Source organism: Argopecten irradians, chromosome 2 (genome assembly GCF_041381155.1).
Source record: "Argopecten irradians isolate NY chromosome 2, Ai_NY, whole genome shotgun sequence".
In the NCBI taxonomy this organism is placed as follows: domain Eukaryota; kingdom Metazoa; phylum Mollusca; class Bivalvia; order Pectinida; family Pectinidae; genus Argopecten; species Argopecten irradians.
In genome coordinates this window covers 67,146,730-67,174,618 of record NC_091135.1, presented here as the reverse complement: position 1 = coordinate 67,174,618, position 27,889 = coordinate 67,146,730, and the positions used below count along the sequence as shown (strand labels likewise).

Below are 27,889 nucleotides of genomic sequence, written 5' to 3'. Positions count from 1 at the left end.
ATACAAATTGTGAATTTGACGTCTTGTGAGCGGTACGGTAGATATCAATTATGGTAGTTATGTTTGTTTTGGACAAAAATAATATGTAAATGCATGTATACGCATAAATAATTGGAATCCTCCAAAAAAGGTATAGAAAACTATGCCCGAGTGATTTTCGAAGGCAGCTAGTGCTCCACTACGACACATAGGAAGGTATAGTAGGCCGGGTACGTATATTCGTTCTATAGGAGCAATATTAATGTGAGAAAAAATATTAACGCGTTTCGTACCCTTGATCTCCTACAGAATGCTATGACATAATCGTTAAAATTGACGAAATTAAATATGACTATAAGAAGAAGAGAAGGACAAATAGCCATTTATCACATACACAGCATGACGTCAGTAGAACTATTATATTATGACGTCACAGTTACACAATACTACATCAGAAGAATAGGACTGGGAAATATCCAAACGATAGATATGGAAAGGTTTGTTTTCAATTATATCATTTTAAACCGGATTGAACAGTGTGAGCTGGGCCTATCTAAGAACGGTATAAATATATATATATAATTATATTATCTTCATAGTGTATCTACATTTATATTTATAAGAGCTTCATACAGACATTTTAACCTATTTGATTGCTAAACATCGTATGAACTGTTGTATAATATTAATCTGTGTCTTCCAAATACACATTACATTACGGACATCACCCGTCCTGTCGAAGTTGTGTCGGATCCCGACATTAGTCTCTCCCAGTATTAACCTTAGCTACTACGTAAACAATATGGCGGCAAAGTGTTGATGACTGTTCGACTCGAGCATTTAAGTGTTAATGATTGTCGATTTATCGGTGCTGTCTCCTCTTCAAAATGCCTAAAAAGGGGAAGAAGTCAGGGAAGAAGAAAGGAAAGTAAGATTGAATAGTTTTGATTAATGAAGTGAACTGCACCCAATCCCTTGTATGATAGGAAGAAGAGAGATGTAGTATATTCCCCTACAACTAGGTTAGACACTATGACAGATAGATGTCAGGTTTAAGGCCAGAGTGCACTTGTACTTGAAAATCTGGAATTAGCCGAAACCGTTTGGTATCGATTCATATTATCTCCGATTCAGACTACTTATAGAATTACAAAATATTACTGCCGAGAAGCGTCACTTAATTAAAGTTACCTTGGTCTTTTCAACAAATGAATAATTTTTCTACCCGTATGATAGGAATCCATTTTTTCACGCATACACCTAAACTAGGCATTTATCTGTCATAATGTCTAAGTCTGGTGTCAGGACCAGAGTATCTCGGGATAATGTACAATGAATGTACTTGTAGGCTACATAATATATATATGTAAGCCTGTATTGTATGCATGTATACATGTGTACAGAATATCTAGTACAGCATTTTTATGGTACATGTACAGTAGTAGCCTAGTAGGGCTGGATCAATATATTGACCGATAGATATCGGTTTTCAGCAGCGTGTCAAATATCGATACACAACATCGCTGTATCGTTTTAACATTACTCAACCTGCTGTTTTCGTTATAGAAATAGGAAATTCCAAAACAAAATTTGCTCTAAAGCATCATTCAAGTAAGAGCATTTCAATCAAAAGGAAGTGTTTAATTAAGGCATCTGTGTCACCTAGATGGATTAGAAATGCCTTTTCATAACTAAGAATACAAATTGACAGAAATTAAGAACACGTATGATAAACCGAATCAAATGTTTGGTAGATTTTTTCCAGGTTATAGAAATTTTATCAAAATTGTCTTTTATCGTACATATCACAATATTCAAAACACAATGGTCAACTGAATTTGAAAAGGAGGTCCATTGTATCGTCAATACATATGGTGTATTGTTTTAGTGTATCGTATCGTTTTAGACCTTCCGATATCAGGGGGATTATCCACCCCTCTACAGTAAATATTTGTGGGGATTTTTCAATTGTTTTTTGGCTAAACTTTTATGTTTAATTTGAATATCATTATCTAAACGTGTGCTCTTTATTTAAAAACAACTGAATTAGCAAAATTAATATACAAACTTTGAACATATATATGTGCTTATATATGACTTTGAAAATAGGGCTAGATCTACAAGTGTAAAAATATGTATAGCATCTGTCTTACAAAATCTGAAGATTTCTGATGTTGAATCTGCTTTTCTATTATGGGCCAATTGATTGGCCCTGAGTACATTAATTAAATCAGATTTTTTTAAAGAGGTTGAATCTTTGGATTACTGTCTACTACAGCATGTACATGTGCTTTAAACCTGACAGTGTATTTATTATGATAAAAAGCATGACCTGTTTATATGTACATGTAACTTCTAGTTCATGTACAGAAATGTATAAAAATATGGTAGTATATAGAACCAAAATCTCTTTTATAAGGAGTTCATCAGGAAAACATGACTCGGATAAAGTGGAAGGGTTGGAAGCTGACGCTGGCACCATGATGGATATCACTGATGCTGATGGGAAACTAAAACCAGGCAGCGCAGCTGACGGTAAAGGAGGAAAAAAGAAGAAAAAGGGACTGAGGAAGAAGAAGGTTTCTACTGCAGACAAAGCTTTGGTAAGGGTTTATTTACATCACAGTGACATCACACTGCAGACAAAGCTTTGGTAAGGGTTTATTTACATCACAGTGACATCACACTGCAGACAAAGCTTTGGTAAGGGTTTATTTACATCACAGTGACATCACACTGCAGACAAAGCTTTGGTAAGGGTTTATTTACATCACAGTGACATCACACTGCAGACAAAGCTTTGGTAAGGGTTTATTTACATCAAAGTGACATCACAGTGACATCACACTGCAGACAAAGCTTTGGTAAGGGTTTATTTACATCACAGTGACATCACACTGCAGACAAAGCTTTGGTAAGGGTTTATTTACATCACAGTGACATCACAGTGACATCACACTGCAGACAAAGCTTTGGTAAGGGTTTATTTACATCACAGTGACATCACAGTGACATCACACTGCAGACAAAGCTTTGGTAAGGGTTTATTTACACCACAGTGACATCACAGTGACATCACACTGCAGACAAAGCTTTGGTAAGGGTTTATTTACATCACAGTGACATCACACTGCAGACAAAGCTTTGGTAAGGGTTTATTTACATCACAGTGACATCACAGTGACATCACACTGCAGACAAAGCTTTGGTAAGGGTTTATTTACATCACAGTGACATCACACTGCAGACAAAGCTTTGGTAAGGGTTTATTTACATCCATCACAGTGACATCACACTGCAGACAAAGCTTTGGTAAGGGTTTATTTACATCACAGTGACATCACACTGCAGACAAAGCTTTGGTAAGGGTTTATTTACATCAAAGTGAAATCACAGTGACATCACAGTGACATCACACTGCAGACAAAGCTTTGGTAAGGGTTTATTTACATCACAGTGACATCACACTGCAGACAAAGCTTTGGTAAGGGTTTATTTACATCAAAGTGAAATCACAATGACATCACAGTGACATCACACTGCAGACAAAGCTTTGGTAAGGGTTTATTTACATCACAGTGACATCACAATGACATCACAGTGACATCACACTGCAGACAAAGCTTTGGTAAGGGTTTATTTACATCACAGTGAATTCACAATGACATCACAGTGACATCACACTGCAGACAAAGCTTTGGTAAGGGTTTATTTACATCACAGTGAAATCACAGTGACATCACAGTGACATCACACTGCAGACAAAGCTTTGGTAAGGGTTTATTTACATCAAAGTGAAATCACAGTGACATCACACTGCAGACAAAGCTTTGGTAAGGGTTTATTTACATCACAGTGACATCACACTGCAGACAAAGCTTTGGTAAGGGTTTATTTACATCAAAGTGAAATCACACTGCATACAAAGCTTTGGTAAGGGTTTATTTACATCACAGTGACATCACACTGCAGACAAAGCTTTGGTAAGGGTTTATTTACATCACAGTGACATCACACTGCAGACAAAGCTTTGGTAAGGGTTTATTTACATCACAGTGACATCACACTGCAGACAAAGCTTTGGTAAGGGTTTATTTACATCACAGTCATCACAGTGACATCACACTGCAGACAAAGCTTTGGTAAGGGTTTATTTACATCACAGTGACATGACATCACACTGCAGACAAAGCTTTGGTAAGGGTTTATTTACTCCAGTACATCACAGTGACATCACACTGCAGGCAAAGCTTTGGTAAGGGTTTATTTACATCACAGTGACATCACACTGCAGACAAAGCTTTGGTAAGGGTTTATTTACATATCACATTCCGGTGACATCACACTGCAGGCAAAGCTTTGGTAAGGGTTTATTTACATCACAGTGACATCACACTGCAGACAAAGCTTTGGTAAGGGTTTATTTACATCACAGTGACATCACACTGCAGACAAAGCTTTGGTAAGGGTTTATTTACATCACAGTGACATCACAGTGACATCACACTGCAGACAAAGCTTTGGTAAGGGTTTATTTACACCACAGTGACATCACAGTGACATCACACTGCAGACAAAGCTTTGGTAAGGGTTTATTTACATCACAGTGACATCACACTGCAAACAAAGCTTTGGTAAGGGTTTATTTACACCACAGTGACATCACAGTGACATCACACTGCAGACAAAGCTTTGGTAAGGGTTTATTTACATCAAAGTGAAATCACAATGACATCACAGTGACATCACACTGCAGACAAAGCTTTGGTAAGGGTTTATTTACATCACAGTGACATCACACTGCAGACAAAGCTTTGGTAAGGGTTTATTTACATCAAAGTGAAATCACAATGACATCACAGTGACATCACACTGCAGACAAAGCTTTGGTAAGGGTTTATTTACATCACAGTGACATCACACTGCAGACAAAGCTTTGGTAAGGGTTTATTTACATCACAGTGACATCACACTGCAGACAAAGCTTTGGTAAGGGTTTATTTACATCACAGTGACATCACAGTGACATCACACTGCAGACAAAGCTTTGGTAAGGGTTTATTTACACCACAGTGACATCACACTGCAGACAAAGCTTTGGTAAGGGTTTATTTACATCACAGTGACATCACAGTGACATCACACTGCAGACAAAGCTTTGGTAAGGGTTTATTTACATCACAGTGACATCACACTGCAGACAAAGCTTTGGTAAGGGTTTATTTACATCAAAGTGACATCACAATGACATCCAAGTGACATCACACTGCAGACAAAGCTTTGGTAAGGGTTTATTTACATCCCAGTTACATCACAGTGACATCACACTGCAGGCAAAGCTTTGGTAAGGGTTTATTTACATCCCAGTGACATCACACTGCAGACAAAGCTTTGGTAAGGGTTTATTTACATCACAGTGACATCACACTGCAGACAAAGCTTTGGTAAGGGTTTATTTACATCACAGTGACATCACACTGCAGACAAAGCTTTGGTAAGGGTTTATTTACATCACAGTGACATCACAGTGACATCACAGTGACATCACACTGCAGGCAAAGCTTTGGTAAGGGTTTATTTACATCACAGTGACATCACACTGCAGACAAAGCTTTGGTAAGGGTTTATTTACATCACAGTGACATCACAATGACATCACACTGCAGGCAAAGCTTTGGTAAGGGTTTATTTACATCACAGTGACATCACACACACTGCAGACAAAGCTTTGGTAAGGGTTTATTTACATCACAGTGACATCACACTGACATCACACTGCAGACAAAGCTTTGGTAAGGGTTTATTTACACAAGTGACACAGTGACACACAGTGACATCACACTGCAGACAAAGCTTTGGTAAGGGTTTATTTACATCACAGTGACATCACACTGCAGACAAAGCTTTGGTAAGGGTTTATTTACACCACAGTGACACAATGATCACAGTGACATCACACTGCAGACAAAGCTTTGGTAAGGGTTTATTTACACATCACACTGCAGAAGCTTTGGTAAGGGTTTATTACACAAGTGACATCACACTGCAGACAAAGCTTTGGTAAGGGTTTATTTACATCACAGTGACATCACACTGCAGACAAAGCTTTGGTAAGGGTTTATTTACATCACAGTGACATCACACTGCAGACAAAGCTTTGGTAAGGGTTTATTTACATCAAAGTGACATCACAATGACATCACAGTGACATCACACTGCAGACAAAGCTTTGGTAAGGGTTTATTTACATCACAGTGACATCACACTGCAGACAAAGCTTTGGTAAGGGTTTATTTACATCACAGTGACATCACACTGCAGACAAAGCTTTGGTAAGGGTTTATTTACATCAAAGTGACATCACAATGACATCACAGTGACATCACACTGCAGACAAAGCTTTGGTAAGGGTTTATTTACATCACAGTGACATCACACTGCAGACAAAGCTTTGGTAAGGGTTTGGTTACAGGGTGATATTTGACATCACAGTGACATCACAGTCACACTGCAGGCAAAGCTTTGGTAAGGGTTTATTTACATCAAAGTGAAATCACAATGACATCACAGTGACATCACACTGCAGACAAAGCTTTGGTAAGGGTTTATTTACATCACAGTGACATCACACTGCAGACAAAGCTTTGGTAAGGGTTTATTTACATCACAGTGACATCACACTGCAGACAAAGCTTTGGTAAGGGTTTATTTACATCACAGTGACATCACACTGCAGACAAAGCTTTGGTAAGGGTTTATTTCACATGACATCACAGTGACATCACACTGCAGACAAAGCTTTGGTAAGGGTTTATTTACATCAAAGTGACATCACAGTGACATCACAGTGACATCACACTGCAGACAAAGCTTTGGTAAGGGTTTATTTACATCACAGTGACATCACAGTGACATCACACTGCAGACAAAGCTTTGGTAAGGGTTTATTTACATCACAGTGACATCACACTGCAGACAAAGCTTTGGTAAGGGTTTATTTACATCACAGTGACATCACAGTGACATCACAGTGACATCACACTGCAGACAAAGCTTTGGTAAGGGTTTATTTACATCACAGTGACATCACACTGCAGACAAAGCTTTGGTAAGGGTTTATTTACATCACAGTGACATCACAGTGACATCACAGTGACATCACACTGCAGACAAAGCTTTGGTAAGGGTTTATTTACATCACAGTGACATCACACTGCAGACAAAGCTTTGGTAAGGGTTTATTTACACCACAGTGACATCACACTGCAGACAAAGCTTTGGTAAGGGTTTATTTACAAGTGACATCACAGTGACATCACACTGCAGACAAAGCTTTGGTAAGGGTTTATTTACATCACAGTGACATCACACTGCAGACAAAGCTTTGGTAAGGGTTTATTTACACCACAGTGAATCACAGTGAATCACACACCTGCAGACAAAGCTTTGGTAAGGGTTTATTTACATCACAGTGACATCACACTGCAGACAAAGCTTTGGTAAGGGTTTATTTACATCAAAGTGACATCACAATGACATCACAGTGACATCACACTGCAGACAAAGCTTTGGTAAGGGTTTATTTACATCAAAGTGAAATCACGGTGACATCCCAGTGACATCACACTGCAGACAAAGCTTTGGTAAGGGTTTATTTACATCACAGTGACATCACACTGCAGACAAAGCTTTGGTAAGGGTTTATTTACACCACAGTGACATCACACTGCAGACAAAGCTTTGGTAAGGGTTTATTTACATCCCAGTGACATCACAGTGACATCACAGTGACATCACACTGCAGGCAAAGCTTTGGTAAGGGTTTATTTACATCACAGTGACATCACAGTGACATCACACTGCAGACAAAGCTTTGGTAAGGGTTTATTTACACCACAGTGACATCACAGTGACATCACACTGCACATCACAGTGACATCACACTGCAGACAAAGCTTTGGTAAGGGTTTATTTACATCACAGTGACATCACACTGCAGACAAAGCTTTGGTAAGGGTTTATTTACATCAAAGTGAAATCACAATGACATCACAGTGACATCACACTGCAGACAAAGCTTTGGTAAGGGTTTATTTACATCACAGTGACATCACACTGCAGACAAAGCTTTGGTAAGGGTTTATTTACATCCCAGTTACATCACAGTGACATCACACTGCAGGCAAAGCTTTGGTAAGGGTTTATTTACATCACAGTGACATCACACTGCAGACAAAGCTTTGGTAAGGGTTTATTTACATCACAGTGACATCACACTGCAGACAAAGCTTTGGTAAGGGTTTATTTACATCACAGTGACATCACACTGCAGACAAAGCTTTGGTAAGGGTTTATTTACATCACAGTGACATCACAGTGACATCACACTGCAGACAAAGCTTTGGTAAGGGTTTATTTACATCACAGTGACATCACACTGCAGACAAAGCTTTGGTAAGGGTTTATTTACATCACAGTGACATCACACTGCAGACAAAGCTTTGGTAAGGGTTTATTTACATCACAGTGACATCACACTGCAGACAAAGCTTTGGTAAGGGTTTATTTACATGACACAGTGACATCACAGTGACATCACACTGCAGACAAAGCTTTGGTAAGGGTTTATTTACATCACAGTGAAATCACAATGACATCACAGTGACATCACACTGCAGACAAAGCTTTGGTAAGGGTTTATTTACACCACAGTGACATCACACTGCAGACAAAGCTTTGGTAAGGGTTTATTTACATCCCAGTGACATCACACTGCAGACAAAGCTTTGGTAAGGGTTTATTTACATCAAAGTGATATCACAATGACATCACAGTGACATCACACTGCAGACAAAGCTTTGGTAAGGGTTTATTTACACATCACAGTGACATCACACTGCAGACAAAGCTTTGGTAAGGGTTTATTTACATCAAGTGACATCATCAGTGACATCACACTGCAGACAAAGCTTTGGTAAGGGTTTATTTACATCACAGTGACATCACACTGCAGGCAAAGCTTTGGTAAGGGTTTATTTACATCCAAGTGACATCACACTGCAGACAAAGCTTTGGTAAGGGTTTATTTACATCAAAGTGACATCACAATGACATCACAGTGACATCACACTGCAGACAAAGCTTTGGTAAGGGTTTATTTACATCACAGTGACATCACAGTGACATCACACTGCAGACAAAGCTTTGGTAAGGGTTTATTTACATCACAGTGACATCACAGTGACATCACACTGCAGACAAAGCTTTGGTAAGGGTTTATTGACATACATCACAGTGACATCACACTGCAGACAAAGCTTTGGTAAGGGTTTATTGACATCACAGTGACATCACAATGACCCAGTGACATCACACTGCAAACAAAGCTTTGGTAAGGGTTTATTTACATCACAGTGACATCACAGTGACATCACACTGCAGACAAAGCTTTGGTAAGGGTTTATTTACATCAAAGTGAAATCACAATGACATCACAGTGACATCACACTGCAGACAAAGCTTTGGTAAGGGTTTATTTACATCACAGTGACATCACACTGCAGACAAAGCTTTGGTAAGGGTTTATTTACATCAAAGTGAAATCACAATGACATCACACTGCAGACAAAGCTTTGGTAAGGGTTTATTTACATCACAGTGACATCACACTGCAGACAAAGCTTTGGTAAGGGTTTATTTACATCAAAGTGACATCACAATGACATCACAGTGACATCACACTGCAGGCAAAGCTTTGGTAAGGGTTTATTTACATGCACAGTGACATCACACTGCAGACAAAACTTTGGTAAGGGTTTATTTACATCACAGTGACATCACAGTGACATCACACTGCAGACAAAGCTTTGGTAAGGGTTTATTTACATCACAGTGACATCACACTGCAGGCAAAGCTTTGGTAAGGGTTTATTTACATCACAGTGACATCACAGTGACATCACAGTGACATCACACTGCAGACAAAGCTTTGGTAAGGGTTTATTTACATCACAGTGACATCACACTGCAGACAAAGCTTTGGTAAGGGTTTATTTACATCACAGTGACATCACACTGCAGGCAAAGCTTTGGTAAGGGTTTATTTACATCACAGTGACATCACAGTGACATCACACTGCAGACAAAGAAGCTTTGGTAAGGGTTTATTTACATCAAAGTGACATCACAGTGACATCACAGTGACATCACACTGCAGACAAAGCTTTGGTAAGGGTTTATTTACATCACAGTGACATCACACTGCAGACAAAGCTTTGGTAAGGGTTTATTTACATCACAGTGACATCACACTGCAGACAAAGCTTTGGTAAGGGTTTATTTACATCACAGTGACATCACACTGCAGACAAAGCTTTGGTAAGGGTTTATTTACATCACAGTGACATCACAGTGACATCACACTGCAGACAAAGCTTTGGTAAGGGTTTATTTACATCACAGTGACATCACAGTGACATCACACTGCAGACAAAGCTTTGGTAAGGGTTTATTTACATCACAGTGACATCACACTGCAGACAAAGCTTTGGTAAGGGTTTATTTACATCACAGTGACATCACACTGCAGACAAAGCTTTGGTAAGGGTTTATTTACATCACAGTGACATCACACTGCAGACAAAGCTTTGGTAAGGGTTTATTTACATCACAGTGACATCACAGTGACATCACACTGCAGACAAAGCTTTGGTAAGGGTTTATTTACATCATCAGTGACATCACACTGCAGACAAAGCTTTGGTAAGGGTTTATTTACATCAAAGTGAAATCACAATGACATCACAGTGACATCACACTGCAGACAAAGCTTTGGTAAGGGTTTATTTACATCACAGTGACATCACACTGCAGACAAAGCTTTGGTAAGGGTTTATTTACATCACATCCCAGTGACATCACACTGCAGACAAAGCTTTGGTAAGGGTTTATTTACATCACAGTGACATCACAGTGACATCACACTGCAGACAAAGCTTTGGTAAGGGTTTATTTACACCACAGTGACATCACAGTGACATCACACTGCAGACAAAGCTTTGGTAAGGGTTTATTTACATCACAGTGACATCACACTGCAGACAAAGCTTTGGTAAGGGTTTATTGACATCACAGTGACATCACACTGCAGACAAAGCTTTGGTAAGGGTTTATTTACATCACAGTGACATCACACTGACATCACACTGCAGACAAAGCTTTGGTAAAGCTTTGGTAAGGGTTTATTGACATCACAGTGACATCACACTGCAGACAAAGCTTTGGTAAGGGTTTATTTACATCACAGTGACATCACACTGCAGACAAAGCTTTGGTAAGGGTTTATTGACATCACAGTGACATCACACTGCAGACAAAGCTTTGGTAAGGGTTTATTTACATCACAGTGACATCACACTGCAGACAAAGCTTTGGTAAGGGTTTATTGACATCACAGTGACATCACACTGCAGACAAAGCTTTGGTAAGGGTTTATTTACATCAAAGTGACATCACAATGACATCACAGTGACATCACACTGCAGACAAAGCTTTGGTAAGGGTTTATTTACATCACAGTGCGTCACACTGCAGATAAAGTTTTGGTAAGGGTTTATTTACATCACAGTGACATCACAATGACATCAGAGTGACATCACACTGCAGACAAAGCTTTGGTAAGGGTTTATTGACATCACTATTGCGTCACACTGCAGACAAAGCTTTGGTAAGGGTTTATTGACATCACACTGCAGACAAAGCTTTATTGACATCACAATGACATCACAGTGACATCACACTGCAGACAAAGCTTTGGTAAGGGTTTATTTACATCCCAGTGACATCACAATGACATCACAGTGACATCACACTGCAGACAAAGCTTTGGTAAGGGTTTATTTACATCACAGTGACATCACAGTGACATCACACTGCAGGCAAAGCTTTGGTAAGGGTTTATTTACATCCCAGTGACATCACAATGACATCAGAGTGACATCATTGCAGACATAGTTTTGGTAAGGTTTTTTTTTTATAAAACAGTGACATCACAATGACATCAGAGTGACATCACAGTGACATCACACTGCAGGCAAAGCTTTGGTAAGGGTTTATTTACATCACAATGACATCAGAGTGTCATCATTGCAGACATAGTTTTGGTAAGGGTTTATTTATAAAACATTGAAATCACAATGACATCAGAGTGATATCACAGTGACATCACACTGCAGGCAAAGCTTTGATAAGGGTTTATTTACATCACAATGACATCAGAGTGATATCACAGTGACATCACAGTGACATCAGAGCGACATCACAGTGAAATCACAATCACATCAGAGTGACATCAGAGTGACATCAGAGTGACATCAGAGTGACATCACAATGACATCACAGTGACATCACAGTGACATCACACTGCAGACAAAATTTTGGTAAGTTTTTTTTTTACAGCACAGTGACATCACACTGCAGGCAAAGCTTTGGTAAGGGTATTAACACCACAGTGACATCACACTGCAGACAAAGCTTTGGTAAGGGTGTATTTACATCACAGTGACATCACAATGACATCACAGTGGCGTCACATTGCAGTCAAAGCTTTGGTAAGGGTTTATTGACATCACTGTGGCGTCATACTGCAGACAAAGCTTTGGTAAGAGTTTATTGACCTTACAATGTGACAGTTTTACTTATATGGTGATACGAGTACTGTCTGACCATTGAGTTCCTAACTTTGTTTTAAAACTATGCTTATATAGCTATTCAATGACCATTTGTTTTGTAGCGTGGGCTATCAGAATATGATGTTGATTTGTGACCTTTGTCTAAATAGCACTATAATAAGCTATTCATAAAATGGATGCGACATATTTTATATAAATAACAGAATAAACAAAAATATTTACCTTGATAGAAGGTTTCATCAGGTATCTGAATGATCAACTTTTAATTGTTTTTGATTGAATACTTAAAGATGTCAATATATTGATAGTCCTAGGAAAATGATTTTTGCAGAACAAGAGTGAATAACAATCATTTACAGTAAGACAAACCTGACAAAATTCCATTTATTATTCAGGAAAAGCTGGAAAAGGCTGCTGATAAACTAAAGGCAAACAAAATGTTCTTTATCCCATTTGTAAATCGCATGGATCGTTGGTTAGCGGCTAATTCCCAGTTAGCTGTTGAACTCTTTAAGAAATGTGATCAGGAGGATGAAGGATATATCAACTATGACGATTTCAAGTCAGGTGAGGAATAAGAGTTAACTCCCTTCCAATAATAAAATTACTTGTTAATGAATAACCATACAACCATGATGGGGTGGACTATTTACTGATGGGATGGACTAAAATTACTTATTACTTACATAATATATACTAATAATAATAAAAATACTGTTAGAGGTATCTTCATAATTCCAACTGTTCCGAAATCAGAATTATTTTTTTAGTGTTCCAACAAAATTCATGTATTTTATTTTTCTTACTTTTTGAGAAAAACAACTTTTTATGTCCCTGTTCCCCCGATGCAAAAATTTCCTTGGAAGGTCTTTATCACTATGGTGTTGATTCCGGTTGAAAACAAGCGTTCTTACGCCCTTCGAATTTGCGTAATCAAACTCAACAAAAGTAGCGGAACAATATCAATAAACCAGATATTTTCAGCACTAATATCGAGATTAACCAGGCATAGAACTCGATACCAGGTAATAAGAATTTCCTGTAACAGTTGCGATATAAAAATATTGCAATATGAGTAAATAAATGATTAATTTCTTTATTCTGATCACCATTTCTAAATTTGATGATTTGATCCCGAACATTCCAATGACGTCACTTTTTTGTCCTCTATGAGCCCGGGTGATTGGACCTTGCAAGCTGATGTTTTGAAGGATTGAATCAGCATTTATTTGTGGTATTATGGTGGCAATTTGCACTCATATACAGCTTAACATAGTTTAAAATAATGGTGTTACTTTGTCGTGAAACATTTCATTATTTAAACGTCACTTTGACAAAAAGAAAAAGAAACAGTAGGCCTACATGTATGTAGGCTACAATGTAAATCTTGCAGCGTTTGTGGATACAGTGCTTCGTTTAGTAGATGAAATTCATGAAATATTGCACAAAAACATCATTAACATGCTTCTGAAACATATAATTAATGATTTGAATTGAATATGTTCGACATTGTGTGTAAAAAATCTATTTTGGTCTTTCGCCGTCGAAAACCGATGAAACCGTGGTACCACTGGGTTGCGAGCAACTATCGTGATTTTTTCGTGTTTTTTTTTTCTTGTTCATTAAAAAAAGAAGCGATCTTTGAAGACTTAAGACTATCTTTAGTCCAAAAAATTTCGGCAATAGCATTCATTTTTTTATATTTGAGTTGAATGCATCAAATCGGATCTGTTCCCGACATCGACTGTGCATTGTATTTTCATGTAACTTAGTAGAATTTTACGATGCATACGCAGTAGAAAGACATAATATAAAAAAGATTGCATGATACAATGTCTCATTGCATATAACTTTGATATTGTATGGTATAAAATATAAACTGTCATTTTCTCAGTATCAACGTAACACGAGCCTCACAGTGCTTCGTCTCGGCGAAATCTAACTCATTCCTCTCAGGGGTTGTCTTCACCGACGTTCGAGCATTTCAGAAAAAAAATCAATAAAATAACAAACAAAGATTATCGTATACCAGTTATATTAAAGAACAACAAAAAACTTTGATTTGTGATCAATGTGTTATTATCATTTTTTCACTTTTCATCATGCTGAAACAACAGCTACATGCACCCCATGTCAAACTGAACTGCTAATATAAGCAGTTATTAGGCAGTTTTGTAGCAGTCCCACAATTTTTAGGCAGTTATTAGGCAGTTCTCAGCAGTCCAGTTTTAAGCAGTCACTGAAAACTGCTAATATTTCACCATACAAGATTTAAAACTGCTTGTTGAACTGCTAACTATATTTGTAAGCAGTCAGTGACTGCTTATCATAGACTGAAACTGCTTGTCATTGACTGCTTATAGACCTTAGCAGTCTAACAGAGCAGTTCACATACCAAATGGACAAAGGCAAGAAATTGCATGGCAAAATAAAACTTATATAGTGAAGTTGTCTTGCAACTTATTATTAAATGCAAAGGAACATGAATTAAGATACATCATTAAATTGTAAATTTTAAATGTGTGATTAATTCCTACTTCAAAACTTTTTTTTAAATTTTACACACCATAAACCATTTAAATGGAATTCAAAACTAAATAAAGGTCAGTTTGATCAACATAATTATTCTATACATGTATTCATAAAATATCAAAGTCCTATTATAATTTCTCATATTGATAAATATGTGCCAATAATACTATTTTGTACATATAAACATAGATGCATATGCAGTCCCTTATCTCTAACACCCTGGGGAGGCAGCTACAGCCATGGGTCATTATACACAGAGATCATGATCCCACATGTAGTGTTGCTGTGTGTACACATGTGGTGACCTTTGAACCTGTATAGTCTCCCTCCAAATTCCAGCGGTCAGTTTGAACAGTTTGGTGTGAGGAAGCATGTGCACAAATTATCTTCTACATAATTTGGACCATTTGGTGAATATTTTGGACATCTAAATAAGTGAGGTGTAGTTTTCAACATGCAGTTTTACATAGTTATAAGTGTAAGTATAAAGGGAATTGTGTATAGCCAGGAATAGAAATGGTAAAATGTTCAGTTTTGGATGTATGCATTCTGGTGTTGTACTGGATTATAACCCTATAATTTTGCTGTATATACCCCCAATGTACAAGGTAAGATGCATGAGCTTGCAATCTATGTGCATATATATATATATATAGCTGCATGGGATCCATGCATTTAAATTTGGAAACTTAGAAGTTAACTATTTCTATTTTTTTTTTATTGATAAAATTCAAATTCATTTTCCATTTTACTCTTATACACCCCCAGTATAATATAGATGATGCATTTTCTTTTTAAAACAATTTGTATGACACAAAATAAACATTATGATTTATGTGTATATATCTTGGATTGGTTTATATTATTCAATCTTTTATTTTCTATAAATTTCTGAAAAATGAATACCGGTAAATGCATGCATATAATGCAAGGCAAGTTATTTTTTAAAAACTGCAAACTTTATCTTAGAGTTAGTGTAATTATATATAACTTGTCTATGTATATTTTCCACATTATAGTATTTTCATTTTTTTCCCATATAATTGGAAATGTGTTAACAGTTTCTTGAACTTATATTTATAAGTATTAAGCAATTGTGATTCATAAATATAAGCAGTCGCATGCTCCATATTTGGATTGTTTTTAGCAGTTTTGTGAGCTATTTATAGATATTAGGCAGTTTTGATTCGTACATTAAGCAGTCGCTTGCGCCATATTTGGACATTTTAGGCAGTTCATTTTGAAATAGACTGCCTAAGAACTGCCTAAAGTAAGCAGTCGCATGCGCCATATATGGACATTTTAGGCAGTTCATTTTAAAACGGACTGCCTAAAAACTGCCTAATAACTGCCTAAAAACTGCTAAGGAACTGCTAACCGACTGCTAGTGGACTGTGAAGGTTAAGGGACTGCTAATTTTTCCAATGGATTGCTAAGGGTTAACAGTCCAAGCCAGTTGCATTATGAAGGCTAAATAACTGCTAAAAGAACTGCTTATTCAGTAAACTGTGAAGGCTTAAAAACTGCTAAAGAACTGCCTTCCACTTTGACATGGGACATTACATTTACAAATTTTTATTTTTCTTATTTGGAAATACTAAATCATACATCATCAAAAAAATAACAATGTTATCTGCTTCATAACACTGTATATAAAAAAGCAGAAATCTGGCTTAGTGTTAACGTGCAGATCTTCTGATCTTTCAATTCTCACCACCGGCGGCCATTTTTTTTTTTTTTTTTTTTTTAATATATCATTCAAACTATTCACAATATCTGGCAAGGGCTACATGTACATGTAGCTCTATTACTACAAAATAAATAATTATATATCTGAGGATTTACATAGGATATATACACGGTCAGTATCTTACAGTAGCTAGGCCAAGGACGTATCCTTGAATTGGCCTATTAGTTTTTTTTGGTGTTGACACGGAAAGACGAGATGACTCCTGTCTCCTGGACATTAAAACAAATCATTTATTTCATCTAGGCAAATGATAATTTGAAAACTCCATATACCGTCTGCAAGGAGACGTCCCAGGCCTATCGCTACACACAATGCACTCGATCGTGGTCTCATACATATGTATTCTGTAACTTTTCATCGATTATTTGATCCAGATATATCTGTCTTCGACAGTTATATTTAGAATTATGAATATGTGGAAGGAACGTGTGTACAAGATAAAAACAACCCATCTCAACTGCTATTCCGGGACTGTGAAATGTAATATTGGTCACCTCAGCCCAAGCAAAGGGGCACGCAAATTATTCATCATGTAAAATAATTGCTATGTACATCATGTCCACATGACTGAAAATTGCGAAAAATGAATTATATATTATGTAAGTATCGGTTAGCTTGTTAACTTACATTATATATAATAATAATAATAAAAATACTGTAAGAGGTATCTTCATAATTCCAATTGTTCTGAAATCAGAACGATTTTTTAAGTGTTCCAGCAAAATTAATGTAGTGTAACTTACTTACTTTTGGAGAAAATCTACTTTTCTTGTCCCTATTTCCCTGATGCAAATATTCACTTTTGCCTTACTTGGAAGGTCTTTATCACTACGGTGTTTATTCCCGTTGAAAACAAGCGTTCTGACGCCCTTCGCGGGTTAAGTTCATTTTACGAATTTAAAGTCAACAATAGAAGCGGAACAATATCAAGAAACAATGCATTTTCAGCTCTAATATCGACATTAGGTCGGGGACAGAACTCGATACCGGATAATAAGAATGTCTTGTAATGGTTGCAATAGGAAAATATTACGATGTCAGTAAATAAATGTTTAATTTCTTTCGTTTGATTCAATTTCTAAATTTGATGATTTGATCCCGAACATTCCAGTGACGTCACTTTTAGTAAGAGTGAATGAAACGGCAGTCAGTCCCGCCAAACAGTGACGTCACAATCACCGGAATGACGTCGCTTACATATTTCCCACGGTAGTAAAAAGGAGTACACACTCATTTAGTTTAGTGAATGCATCTTTTCTTGATCATCAAAGAAGCGTTTCGCTTTGAGCGAAATCATGTAAATAACAGACAATTTGCTTTCGTTTTGAATGCCATCATCTGTATGTATAATGAAAAAGTTGCAGGATAAACAGAATACACGGTCAATATCTTACAATACAAGTTTTATTTTGGTGTCCACAGGGAAAACCGAGATGACTCGGCAAAACCTCCTTAACTCATCTCATCGCACAAACGATAGCAGTATCGCTATTAATTATAGCAAAACAAAAATGTCCAACGTTGAAAATATTGCAAGAACATTCATTATTTACATAAACCAGCAATTAGAATAATTATTTATTTCATCTAGACTAAATCATTTGCAAATCCCATACACCGTCTGCAAGGAGACGTCCTTGGCCTATCCCTACCCACGATGCTCTCGATCGTGGTCTTATATTATGTAACTTGTCATGGGATATTAAATCTAGATATATCTGTTTTCGACAGTTAAATTTTTATGAACATGTGTAAAGCAGTCTCAACTGCTATTCCGAGAACGTAAAATGCAATTTTGGTCACCTCAGCCAAACCACAGGGGCACGCAAATTATGACAGAAACGTTTACTAGTAATTCGATACGTATGTCATTAAAAGTATTGGAGACCTTTTTATATGCACGTGTATATCATGACGTTTCAAGAGGCTGCCCGTATTATTTTTTGTGAAAAATGAATTATACATATATGTTATAAAAATAGGTTAGCTTTTTGATTGTCATTATTGTTATATACACTGTATGTGATATTTAAACGAAAACACATATTTTACCTAAGAAGCCAATGATATATATAATGTAAGTATCGGTTAGCTTGTAATAATAATAATGATGATACTTTATTTATTGAGGGGGGGGGGGGCATATTTAGCATGTAGCCATAATCTTCCATATGGCCCTCATTATATCAACACAAACAAAATTGACATAAATCATCAGAATATACATCACATGCATATGATAACAATCTATATACAATACAATGGAAAAACACAAGTGAAATGAAACACATATATTACTGTTTCATATATACTGTATAGTACAACCCTTAAACCAAATGATAGGAACTGTTTTGATATAGGTAACATATATTAAGCACAATGTAAGTTAATAATGCATTTAGATTATCAAGTTTGATAGTAAATAATTTCTTGACTTTTGCTTAAAAGTTACAAGGGATGTGGATTCTGGTTTATCAAATGGAAGATTATTCCAAGATACAACTCCAGAGTAGCTGAATAACTTTCTCATTGTCTCTGATTGTAACTTTGGTAAAAGGAGTTTATTTTCTGTAGCTGATCTGAGTTTGTAAAAGCAAGAATTTTGACAAGTTTCAATTAAAGTACATATATAATCCGGTGTCATATCATGCAGTACTGTAGTATAACGATGCATTGATATGGAAATTAATTTAAAGATTTAAGTTAAAGTAAGCTATGTATAATATATATAAATTGATATTATAATTGACCAATGTGAATATGTCTTCAGGCAGTTGATTCAGGAACATCATCTAGTCCATATAGGAAGTCAGTTCATAACTAGGAAGTTGTTTTTCAATCATTGCCTGACATAATTTTAGGAAATCGTGACCTTTACACCATTCCTGCTTCCTGGTATAGAATATATATGAGACTCGAGATATTCTTTAAACACACTCCACAGACACTCCACAGACACTCCACACTCTACACTCGACACTCGACAGACACTCTACACTCCATAGACACTCCGGACACAACATACACTACAGACATGGCACACTTCACACCAGGACACCTATGAAGATACCAACACTAGGAAGCATGGAAATAATTTTGTACATGTATTTTAGTAGACGGAGAAGTTATGATTGTAATTCCCGTCAGGATGTATAGGACTATATGGTCCTTTATCCACTGTACTAAGTATATATATGGAACCAAATAAAAACTATGCAACTGAAAGTCAACGCCTCCATCATCATTCAACTACATCGACATGAACATCACAAGCAACATTAAGCCTTCCAACCATTTTAAAAGAAAAGACATTTTATTATAGTGCTTTATAAACCAAAATTACAGTATTTTATTCTGAGTTCAAAAGGGAGTACTTTAGCTTTTTTAAAAAGGGATGAACTGTTAGATAGTATTGGTTTATCTAGCATTATTCTAAGAGCTTTCTTTTGTAGTTTTGTAATATGATTTATTTGTTGTTTTATCAAACCATTACCCCAGACTATAGCGGCATAATCTAAAATTGGTAAAATGTAGGAATTGTAATAAATTTTCCTAGCTTCTCTTGGTAGATAGCTTTTAAAGCAATTGCTATTGAGAGCTTAGATGTTACCTTTTTTACTTGTTCTGACCAGTTTAAAAATTTATCTATGTAAATACCTAAGACTTTCTGACAATTTGAATGATTGATATGTGTATCATTTACTGCTAGATGGATATCCATTCCTGCTATTTTCCTCTTACTCCCAATAAGCATACTATTTGTTTTTTGTAAAGGAGAAGGTACGTTAAGACTCGAATATGGCCCCAAAATTAATTCTCCAGTAAAAAACAACATATTTTGCCATATAACAGTTGAATACATTTGCTAACACATAACATCCCAAAAATATCCTGCATGTGCCAATTATGTTCACTATGACGTCATCAACATGCAGTTTCCCACCATTTTTCACAAAAATCCTTGAAAAATCATACTTTTTGAGTGGTTTTCTCTAAAAATGAATGTGGCCGCCTTCGTGGAGCAGAAAGAGATTTTCACACGTTGTGTATCGTGTATTTACGCATATCCATGCAAAATATAAAGTTGCTCCAAGGTGGCGGCCAAATCCATTTCAAGCCTTTTCTAACCTAAAGATGATGAATTTCTAGCAAAATTTGGCGAGAAGAGGAAAATCATCAATTTGATGACGTCATAGGTGGAGCACATCGTGTACATGGTTATAAAAAGTTATGTTTTGATGAATGGCAAGTATGAGAGTATTTATTGATGTGAAATTGATGTGGATCAGAGTTAATATTTTTCGGCCTGAAAAATTAAGGCCAAATACTGGTCCTATCATATCTACTTCTTTATGTTCATATTATTAAATTGGCACCATCTAAAATGTTTTTAATATCTTCATGAAGGCTTTGCTCAATTTCAGGAAATGTACTGCCTTTTGTGTGTATAGTCGTATCATCAGCATACATATCAACATTACTTTGTTTTACATACATTGGTAAATCATTAAAGTGAATAGTTGGGAAACGAAAACCAGTCTAAATGCGTTCATTGGCCTTCCAAAAGTTCTCACATATTAATACGACGGCCAAGTTCTGCTTACATTTCCCAGTTCTGACCATTAAAGTAGAGGAAAGTTGAAAGCATTGAAAGCGAGGCTGCGTGTAAATGTAACCACGGACATAGTAAGCCGGGAGGACGTTTTAGGATTCCTATACTTTAAATTAATTTCTTCGTACGCAGATTTTGGCGAGAGATTTTATTTTTCTATTTTATAAGAATTTATACTGGATACATTCACACCATTTTTACCGACTTTAGCCATCCTTGCCCGACTGTTCACTTTAATATATATAAGAAACATAAGTGGACCATTGACTATTGACAGAGAGGGTGGACTATTAACTGATGGGATGGACTATTAACTTATGTGATGGACTATTGACTAATAGGGTGGACTATTGACTGATGGGGTGGACTATTAACTTATGGGATGGACTATTAACTTATGGGATGGACTATTAACTTATGGGATGGACTATTGACTTATAGGGTGGACTATTAACTGATGGGATGGACTATTAACTTATGGGATGGACTATTGACTTATAGGGTGGACTATTGACTGATGGGGTAGACTATTAACTGATGGGATAGACTATTGACAGAGAGGGTGGACTATTGACTGATGGGGTGGACTATTAACTTATGGGATGGACTATTAACTTATTGGATGGACTATTGACTTATAGGGTGAACTATTAACTGATGGGATGGACTATTAACTTATGGGATGGACTATTGACTTATAGGATGGACTATTAACTGATGGGATTGACTATTAACTTATGGGATAGACTATTGATTGAAAGGGTGGACTATTAACTTATGGGATGGACTATTGACTTATAGGGTGGACTATTAACTGATGGGATGGACTATTAACTTATGGGATGGACTATTAACTTATGGGATGGACTATTGACTTATAGGGTGGACTATTAACTGATGGGATGGACTATTAACTTATGGGATGGACTATTGACTTATAGGATGGACTATTGACTGATGGGATTGACTATTAACTTATGGGATAGACTATTGATTGAAAGGGTGGACTATTAACTTATGGGATGGACTATTGACTTATAGGGTGGACTATTAACTGATGGGATGGACTATTAACTTATGGGATGGACTATTGACTTATAGGATGGACTATTAACTTATGGGATGGACTATTAACTTATGGGATGGACTATTAACTTATGGGATGGACTATTGACTTATAGGGTGGACTATTAACTGATGGGATGGACTATTGACTTATAGGGTGGACTATTGACTGAGAGGGTGGACTTTTAACTGATGGGGAGGACTATTTACTGATGGGGAGGACTATTACCTTATGGGATGGACTATTGACTTATAGGGTGGACTATTAACTGAGAGGATAGACTATTAATTGATGGGGTGGACTATTGACTGAAAGGGTGAACTATTAACTGATGGGATGGACTATTGACTGAGAGGGTGGACTATTAACTGATGGGATGGACTATTGACTGAGAGGGTGGACTATTAACTGATGGGATAGGTTATTGACTGAGAGGATGGACTTTTGTCTGAGAGGATGGACTATTATTTGATGGGGTGGACTATTAAGTGATAGGGTGGAATATTGACTGAAAAGATGGACTATTAACTGATGGGGTGGACTGTTAACTTATTGGATGGACTATTGACTGTGAGGGTGGATTGTTGACTGAGTATATATAACATTCCCTCTTGTTTCAGTTCACAAATAATTTGTTCTATATCCAGTTATTGTGTGTATAACTACTACATATAACATCGACTCTTGTTTCAGTTCACAAATAATTTGTTCTATATCCAGTTATTGTGTGTATAAGTAAGTAATCAATGAGAAGTAAACAGAAACTAGCCGTACATATAAATATTATACCATTTTATAAAATCTTATTTTGAGACAGACATTATTGTGTGATTTGTTGACAGGAATGTTTGATCTGGGCGTGATCTGTAACAGGACAGAACTACATTTATTGGCCAAGTTGATGGATCGAGAGAACAGTGGTGACATTGACTATTATGATATTCCTAAAGGCCTTCAGTATGTCAGGTAAGTAGAAACACAAGAAATATTTCATACCCCAGATTAAGTTGTCTGGTAAGTAAAACAAAAGATGCATTTAAATAACAAAAACTAAAATAATATATTTTTTAAATTCAAAAATGTAGTATTGTAAGTAACAACAATCAAATATATTGGCCTTTTTCTGTCTTCATATAAGTATGATATTTCTGTGTGATGAAACAATCTAAATTAAATTTTCAGTGTCCTAAACATGATAGCTATTACTAGAATTGTTACATTAATGTTTAACAGAGAATTGGAGGAGATGGACAAAGAGGCAGAAGAGGCAGAAAATATTCTCATCAAAACAGACCAAAATATGGAGCACTGTAAAAAGTGTAAGATGGGGATCAATGGACCAAGCATGATAAAAAATCCCAGGTAAGTAAATAATGAGAACTATATATCTTTCACATAGCTAGCCATGTAAGATAGAGTTGTCCCATGAAAGACAGCTATGTAAGATAAATCTATCTTACATAGCTGTGACGTCACAATTGAAATAACAATGAGATGACGTCATGTCAGCCAAAGTTGACGTCATTTTTCTTCTATTTTGATTGATTTGTCGGATTTATTTACCATTTCATTTGTTTAATTTGCATTTCAAACCGTTTTACCTAAGATTTCTTGTTTATATTTTCAATATAAACCAAACTTTGATAAGCTCTTTCGAATGGCGTTGTTATTTTTAAAATCGATCGATTATTTAAGAAGTTAAGATTTTATTACAAAATGGCTGCCTCACCTTTCGTGCAAGTAATTCGACAAGCAATGTGAGAAAATAACTCTTTCATATGTAAATTATGTAGGATAGAACTATTCCACCCTCGGGTACAGAATTTTGGGTCAGAAACCTCGGCAAGCCTCGGTTCTGACCCAAAATTCTGTACCCTCGGGTGGAATAGTTCTATCCTACATATGTACATATGAAAGAACTATATATCTTTTAGAGAGAAAGGCTTTATCTGACTCCTTATTAACTGCATAAACATATGTTAAATCTTCAAAGAAATCTACAAGTCTAGATCTATACCCTTTCCAACTTGAGGAGAATGTTTCAGGAGACCTTCACCTGCTCAATAGATGACAGGGGTCAGCGTTTTTGCTTTTTTCATTTCTATTTCATGTACAGCTAAATGGACATATGGTATACAAAAGTGAGATTCTAGCGTTGTTTTGTTACACAGGTACCTGTTACTAGAATTGGTGTTTGTGACGTTTGTTGTTTTGTTACACAGGTACCTGTTACTAGAATTGGTGTTTGTGACGTTTCACGCTAACGCTGACCATCCGTGGCATTTGGAGGAACTAGTCCACACTCACATACCTGTATGTGGTCTGTTACAACTGATAGCAGAGCTGACTGGCATCCAGTCCACAAAACTGTCCTTGTTCAGTGATAAATCTCGTAATCGGGAGGCCATGCTGCCCCCGGATATGACCCTCAAGGAGCTGGGATATGAGGGGGCCTCGCTGAATGAACCGGAGGAGACTACGCTGTATTACGATTATAAAGTGGAATTCACAGACTGTCCAGTGTTACTATGTGACCATTACTTTGGGGAGGAAGTCAAACTCGGACAGAGATACAGACCTCCACCTGAGAAAACGGCCAAAATAAAGAAATGATAAAACAGTTATATCCATCTAATGACAAAATTTTATAACACATACTAAGGGCTTTTATCTGTAAGTGGATTACTAGTTACCCATCAAAACCTGTTATAACATCACAGAAAAAGTACAGCACAAACATGTAATCTACCTGGTACCCACTGACTTCTCCAATGTGGTATTTTGTACAGGTGACTAGTGTATGAGACCTAGCTTGTCACTATCTGTACTGAGGTCACTGTCTGTACTGAGGTCACTGTCTGTACTGAGGTCACTGTCTGTACTGAGGTCACTGTCTGTTCTGAGGTCACTGTCTGTACTGAGGTCACTATCTGTACTGAGGTCACTGTCTGTACTGAGGTCACTATCTGTACTGAGGTCACTGTCTGTACTGAGATCACTATCTGTACTGTGGTCACTGTCTGTACTGAGGTCACTATCTGTATACTGAGGTTACTATCTGTACTGAGGTCACTATCTGTACTGAGGTTACTATCTGTACTGAGGTCACTGTCTGTACTGAGGTCACTATCTGTACTGAGGTTACTATCTGTACTGAGGTCACTGTCTGTACTGAGGTCACTGTCTACTGAGGTCACTATCTCTACTGAGGTCACTTTCTGTACTGAGGTCACTATCTGTACCGAGGTCACTGTACTGAGGTCACTATCTGTACTGAGGTCACTATCTGTACTGAGGTCACTGTCTGTACTGAGGTCAGTATCTGTACTCAGGTCACTATCTGTACTGAGGTCACTATCTGTACTGAGGTCACTATCTGTACTGAGGTCACTGTCTGTACTGAGGTCACTGTCTGTACTGAAGTCACTGCCAGTACTGAGGTCACTGTACTGATGTCACTATCTGTACTGAGGTCACTGTCTGTACTGAGGTCACTATCTGTACTGAGGCCACTGTCTGTACTGAGGTCACTATCTGTATTGAGGTCACTGTCTGTACTGAGGTCACTATCTCTACTGAGGTCACTGTACTGAGGTCACTGTCTGTACTGAGGTCACTATCCACTATCTCTACAGAGGTCACTGTACTGAGGTAACTATCTCTACTGAGGTCACTGTACTGAGGTCACTATCGGTACTGAGGTCACTGCCAGTACTGAGGTCACTATCTGTACTGAGGTCACTATCTGTACTGAGGTCACTGTCTGTACTGAGGTCACTGTCTGTACTGAGGTCCGGTACTGAGGTAACTATCTGTACTGATTTCGTTGTCAGGAAACAGGTTATGAAACCATAAAGAGAGGATACGGGTTAGCAAACCATAAAGAAAGGATACAGGTTAGCAAACCATAAAGTCAGGACACAGGTTAGCAAACCATCAATTCAGGATACAAGTTAGCAAACCATTACGTCAGGATACAGGATAACAAACTGTAAAGTCAGGATACAGGTTAGCAAACCATAAAGTCAGGATACAGGTTAGCAAACCATAAAATCAGGATACAGGTTAGCAAACCATAAAGTCAGGATACAAATTAGCAAACCATAAAGAGAGGATACAGGTTAGCAAACCATAAAGTCAGGATACAGGTTAGCAAACCATAAAGTTATGATACAGGTTAGCAAACCATAAAGTTATGATACAGGTTAGCAAACCATAAAGTCACGATACAGGTTAGCAAACCGTAAAGTAAGGATACAGGTTAGCAAACCATAAAGAGAGGATACAGGTTAGCAAACCATAAAGCCAGGATACAGGTTAGCAAACCATAAAGTCAGGACACAGGTTAGCAAACCATAAAGTCAGGACACAGGTTAGCAAACCATAAAGTCAGGGTACAGGTTAGCAAACCATAAAGTCAGGATACAGGTTAGCAAATCATAAAGTCAGGACACAGGTTTGCAAACCATAAAGTCAGGATACAGGTTAGCAAACCATAAAGCCAGGATACAGGTAAGCAAACCATAAAGTTATGATATAGGTTAGCAAACTGTAAAGTCAGGATACAGGTTAACAAACCATAAAGTCAGGATACAGGTTAGCAAACCGTAAAGTCAGGATACAGGTTAGCAAACCATAAAATCAGGATACAGGTTAGCAAACCATAAAGTTATGATACAGGTTAGCAAACCATAAAGTCTGGATACAGGTTAGCAAACCGTAAAGTCTGGATACAGGTTAGCAAACCGTAAAGTCAGGATACAGGTTAGCAAACCATAAAGTCAGGATACAGGTTAGCAAACCATAAAGTCAGGATACAGGTTAGCAAACCATAAAGTCAGGATACATGTTAGCAAACCATAAAGAGAGGATACAGGTTAGCAAACCACAAAGTCAGGATACATGTTAGCAAACCATAAAGAGAGGATACAGGTTAGCAAACCATAAAGTCAGGGTACAGATTAGCAAACCATAAAGTTATGATACAGGTTAGCAAACTAAAAAGTCAGGATACAGGTTAGCAAACCATAAAGTCAGGATACAGGTTAGCAAACCGTAAAGTCAGGATACAGGTTTTAAACAAATTTTGAATAGAATTTAGATAATTTTAATTTAGATAAATGATTAACTACAGGATAAAGTGTAATATATTACTTATTATACATTGTATATACTGAGATGCCTGGTAGACAGGAATTGTCAGTGAAATGTAATTTATGATATACATTCATTGTTATTTAATAAACTATTCTTTAACAAAC

The 27,889-nt window shown here is 37.0% G+C and overlaps 2 protein-coding genes across 3 annotated transcripts; one reads left to right on the top strand and one right to left on the bottom strand.

Moving 5' to 3' along the window:
* The first annotated feature begins 379 nt into the window (after positions 1-379).
* On the top strand, positions 380-27,889 carry LOC138316289 (uncharacterized). Of its 2 annotated transcripts, none has more exons than XM_069257920.1 (6): positions 380-476; positions 2,399-2,582; positions 13,064-13,235; positions 23,471-23,594; positions 23,862-23,990; positions 24,851-27,889. In XM_069257920.1, exons 1-6 carry the CDS (start codon positions 469-471, stop codon positions 25,239-25,241), a joined length of 1,008 nt encoding a protein of 335 aa, XP_069114021.1. In that variant the 5' UTR covers positions 380-468; the 3' UTR covers positions 25,242-27,889. The 2 variants fall into 2 exon arrangements, with proteins under 2 accessions (XP_069114021.1, XP_069114022.1); XM_069257921.1 differs by lacking the exon at positions 380-476 and adding an exon at positions 750-907.
* LOC138316801 (clumping factor A-like) lies at positions 25,436-27,476 on the bottom strand. Its single transcript, XM_069258457.1, has 3 exons — positions 27,459-27,476; positions 26,294-26,440; positions 25,436-26,077 (listed from the first exon to the last, which is right to left on the bottom strand). The coding sequence occupies exons 1-3, from the start codon at positions 27,474-27,476 to the stop codon at positions 25,436-25,438; spliced, it is 807 nt and encodes a 268-aa protein (XP_069114558.1).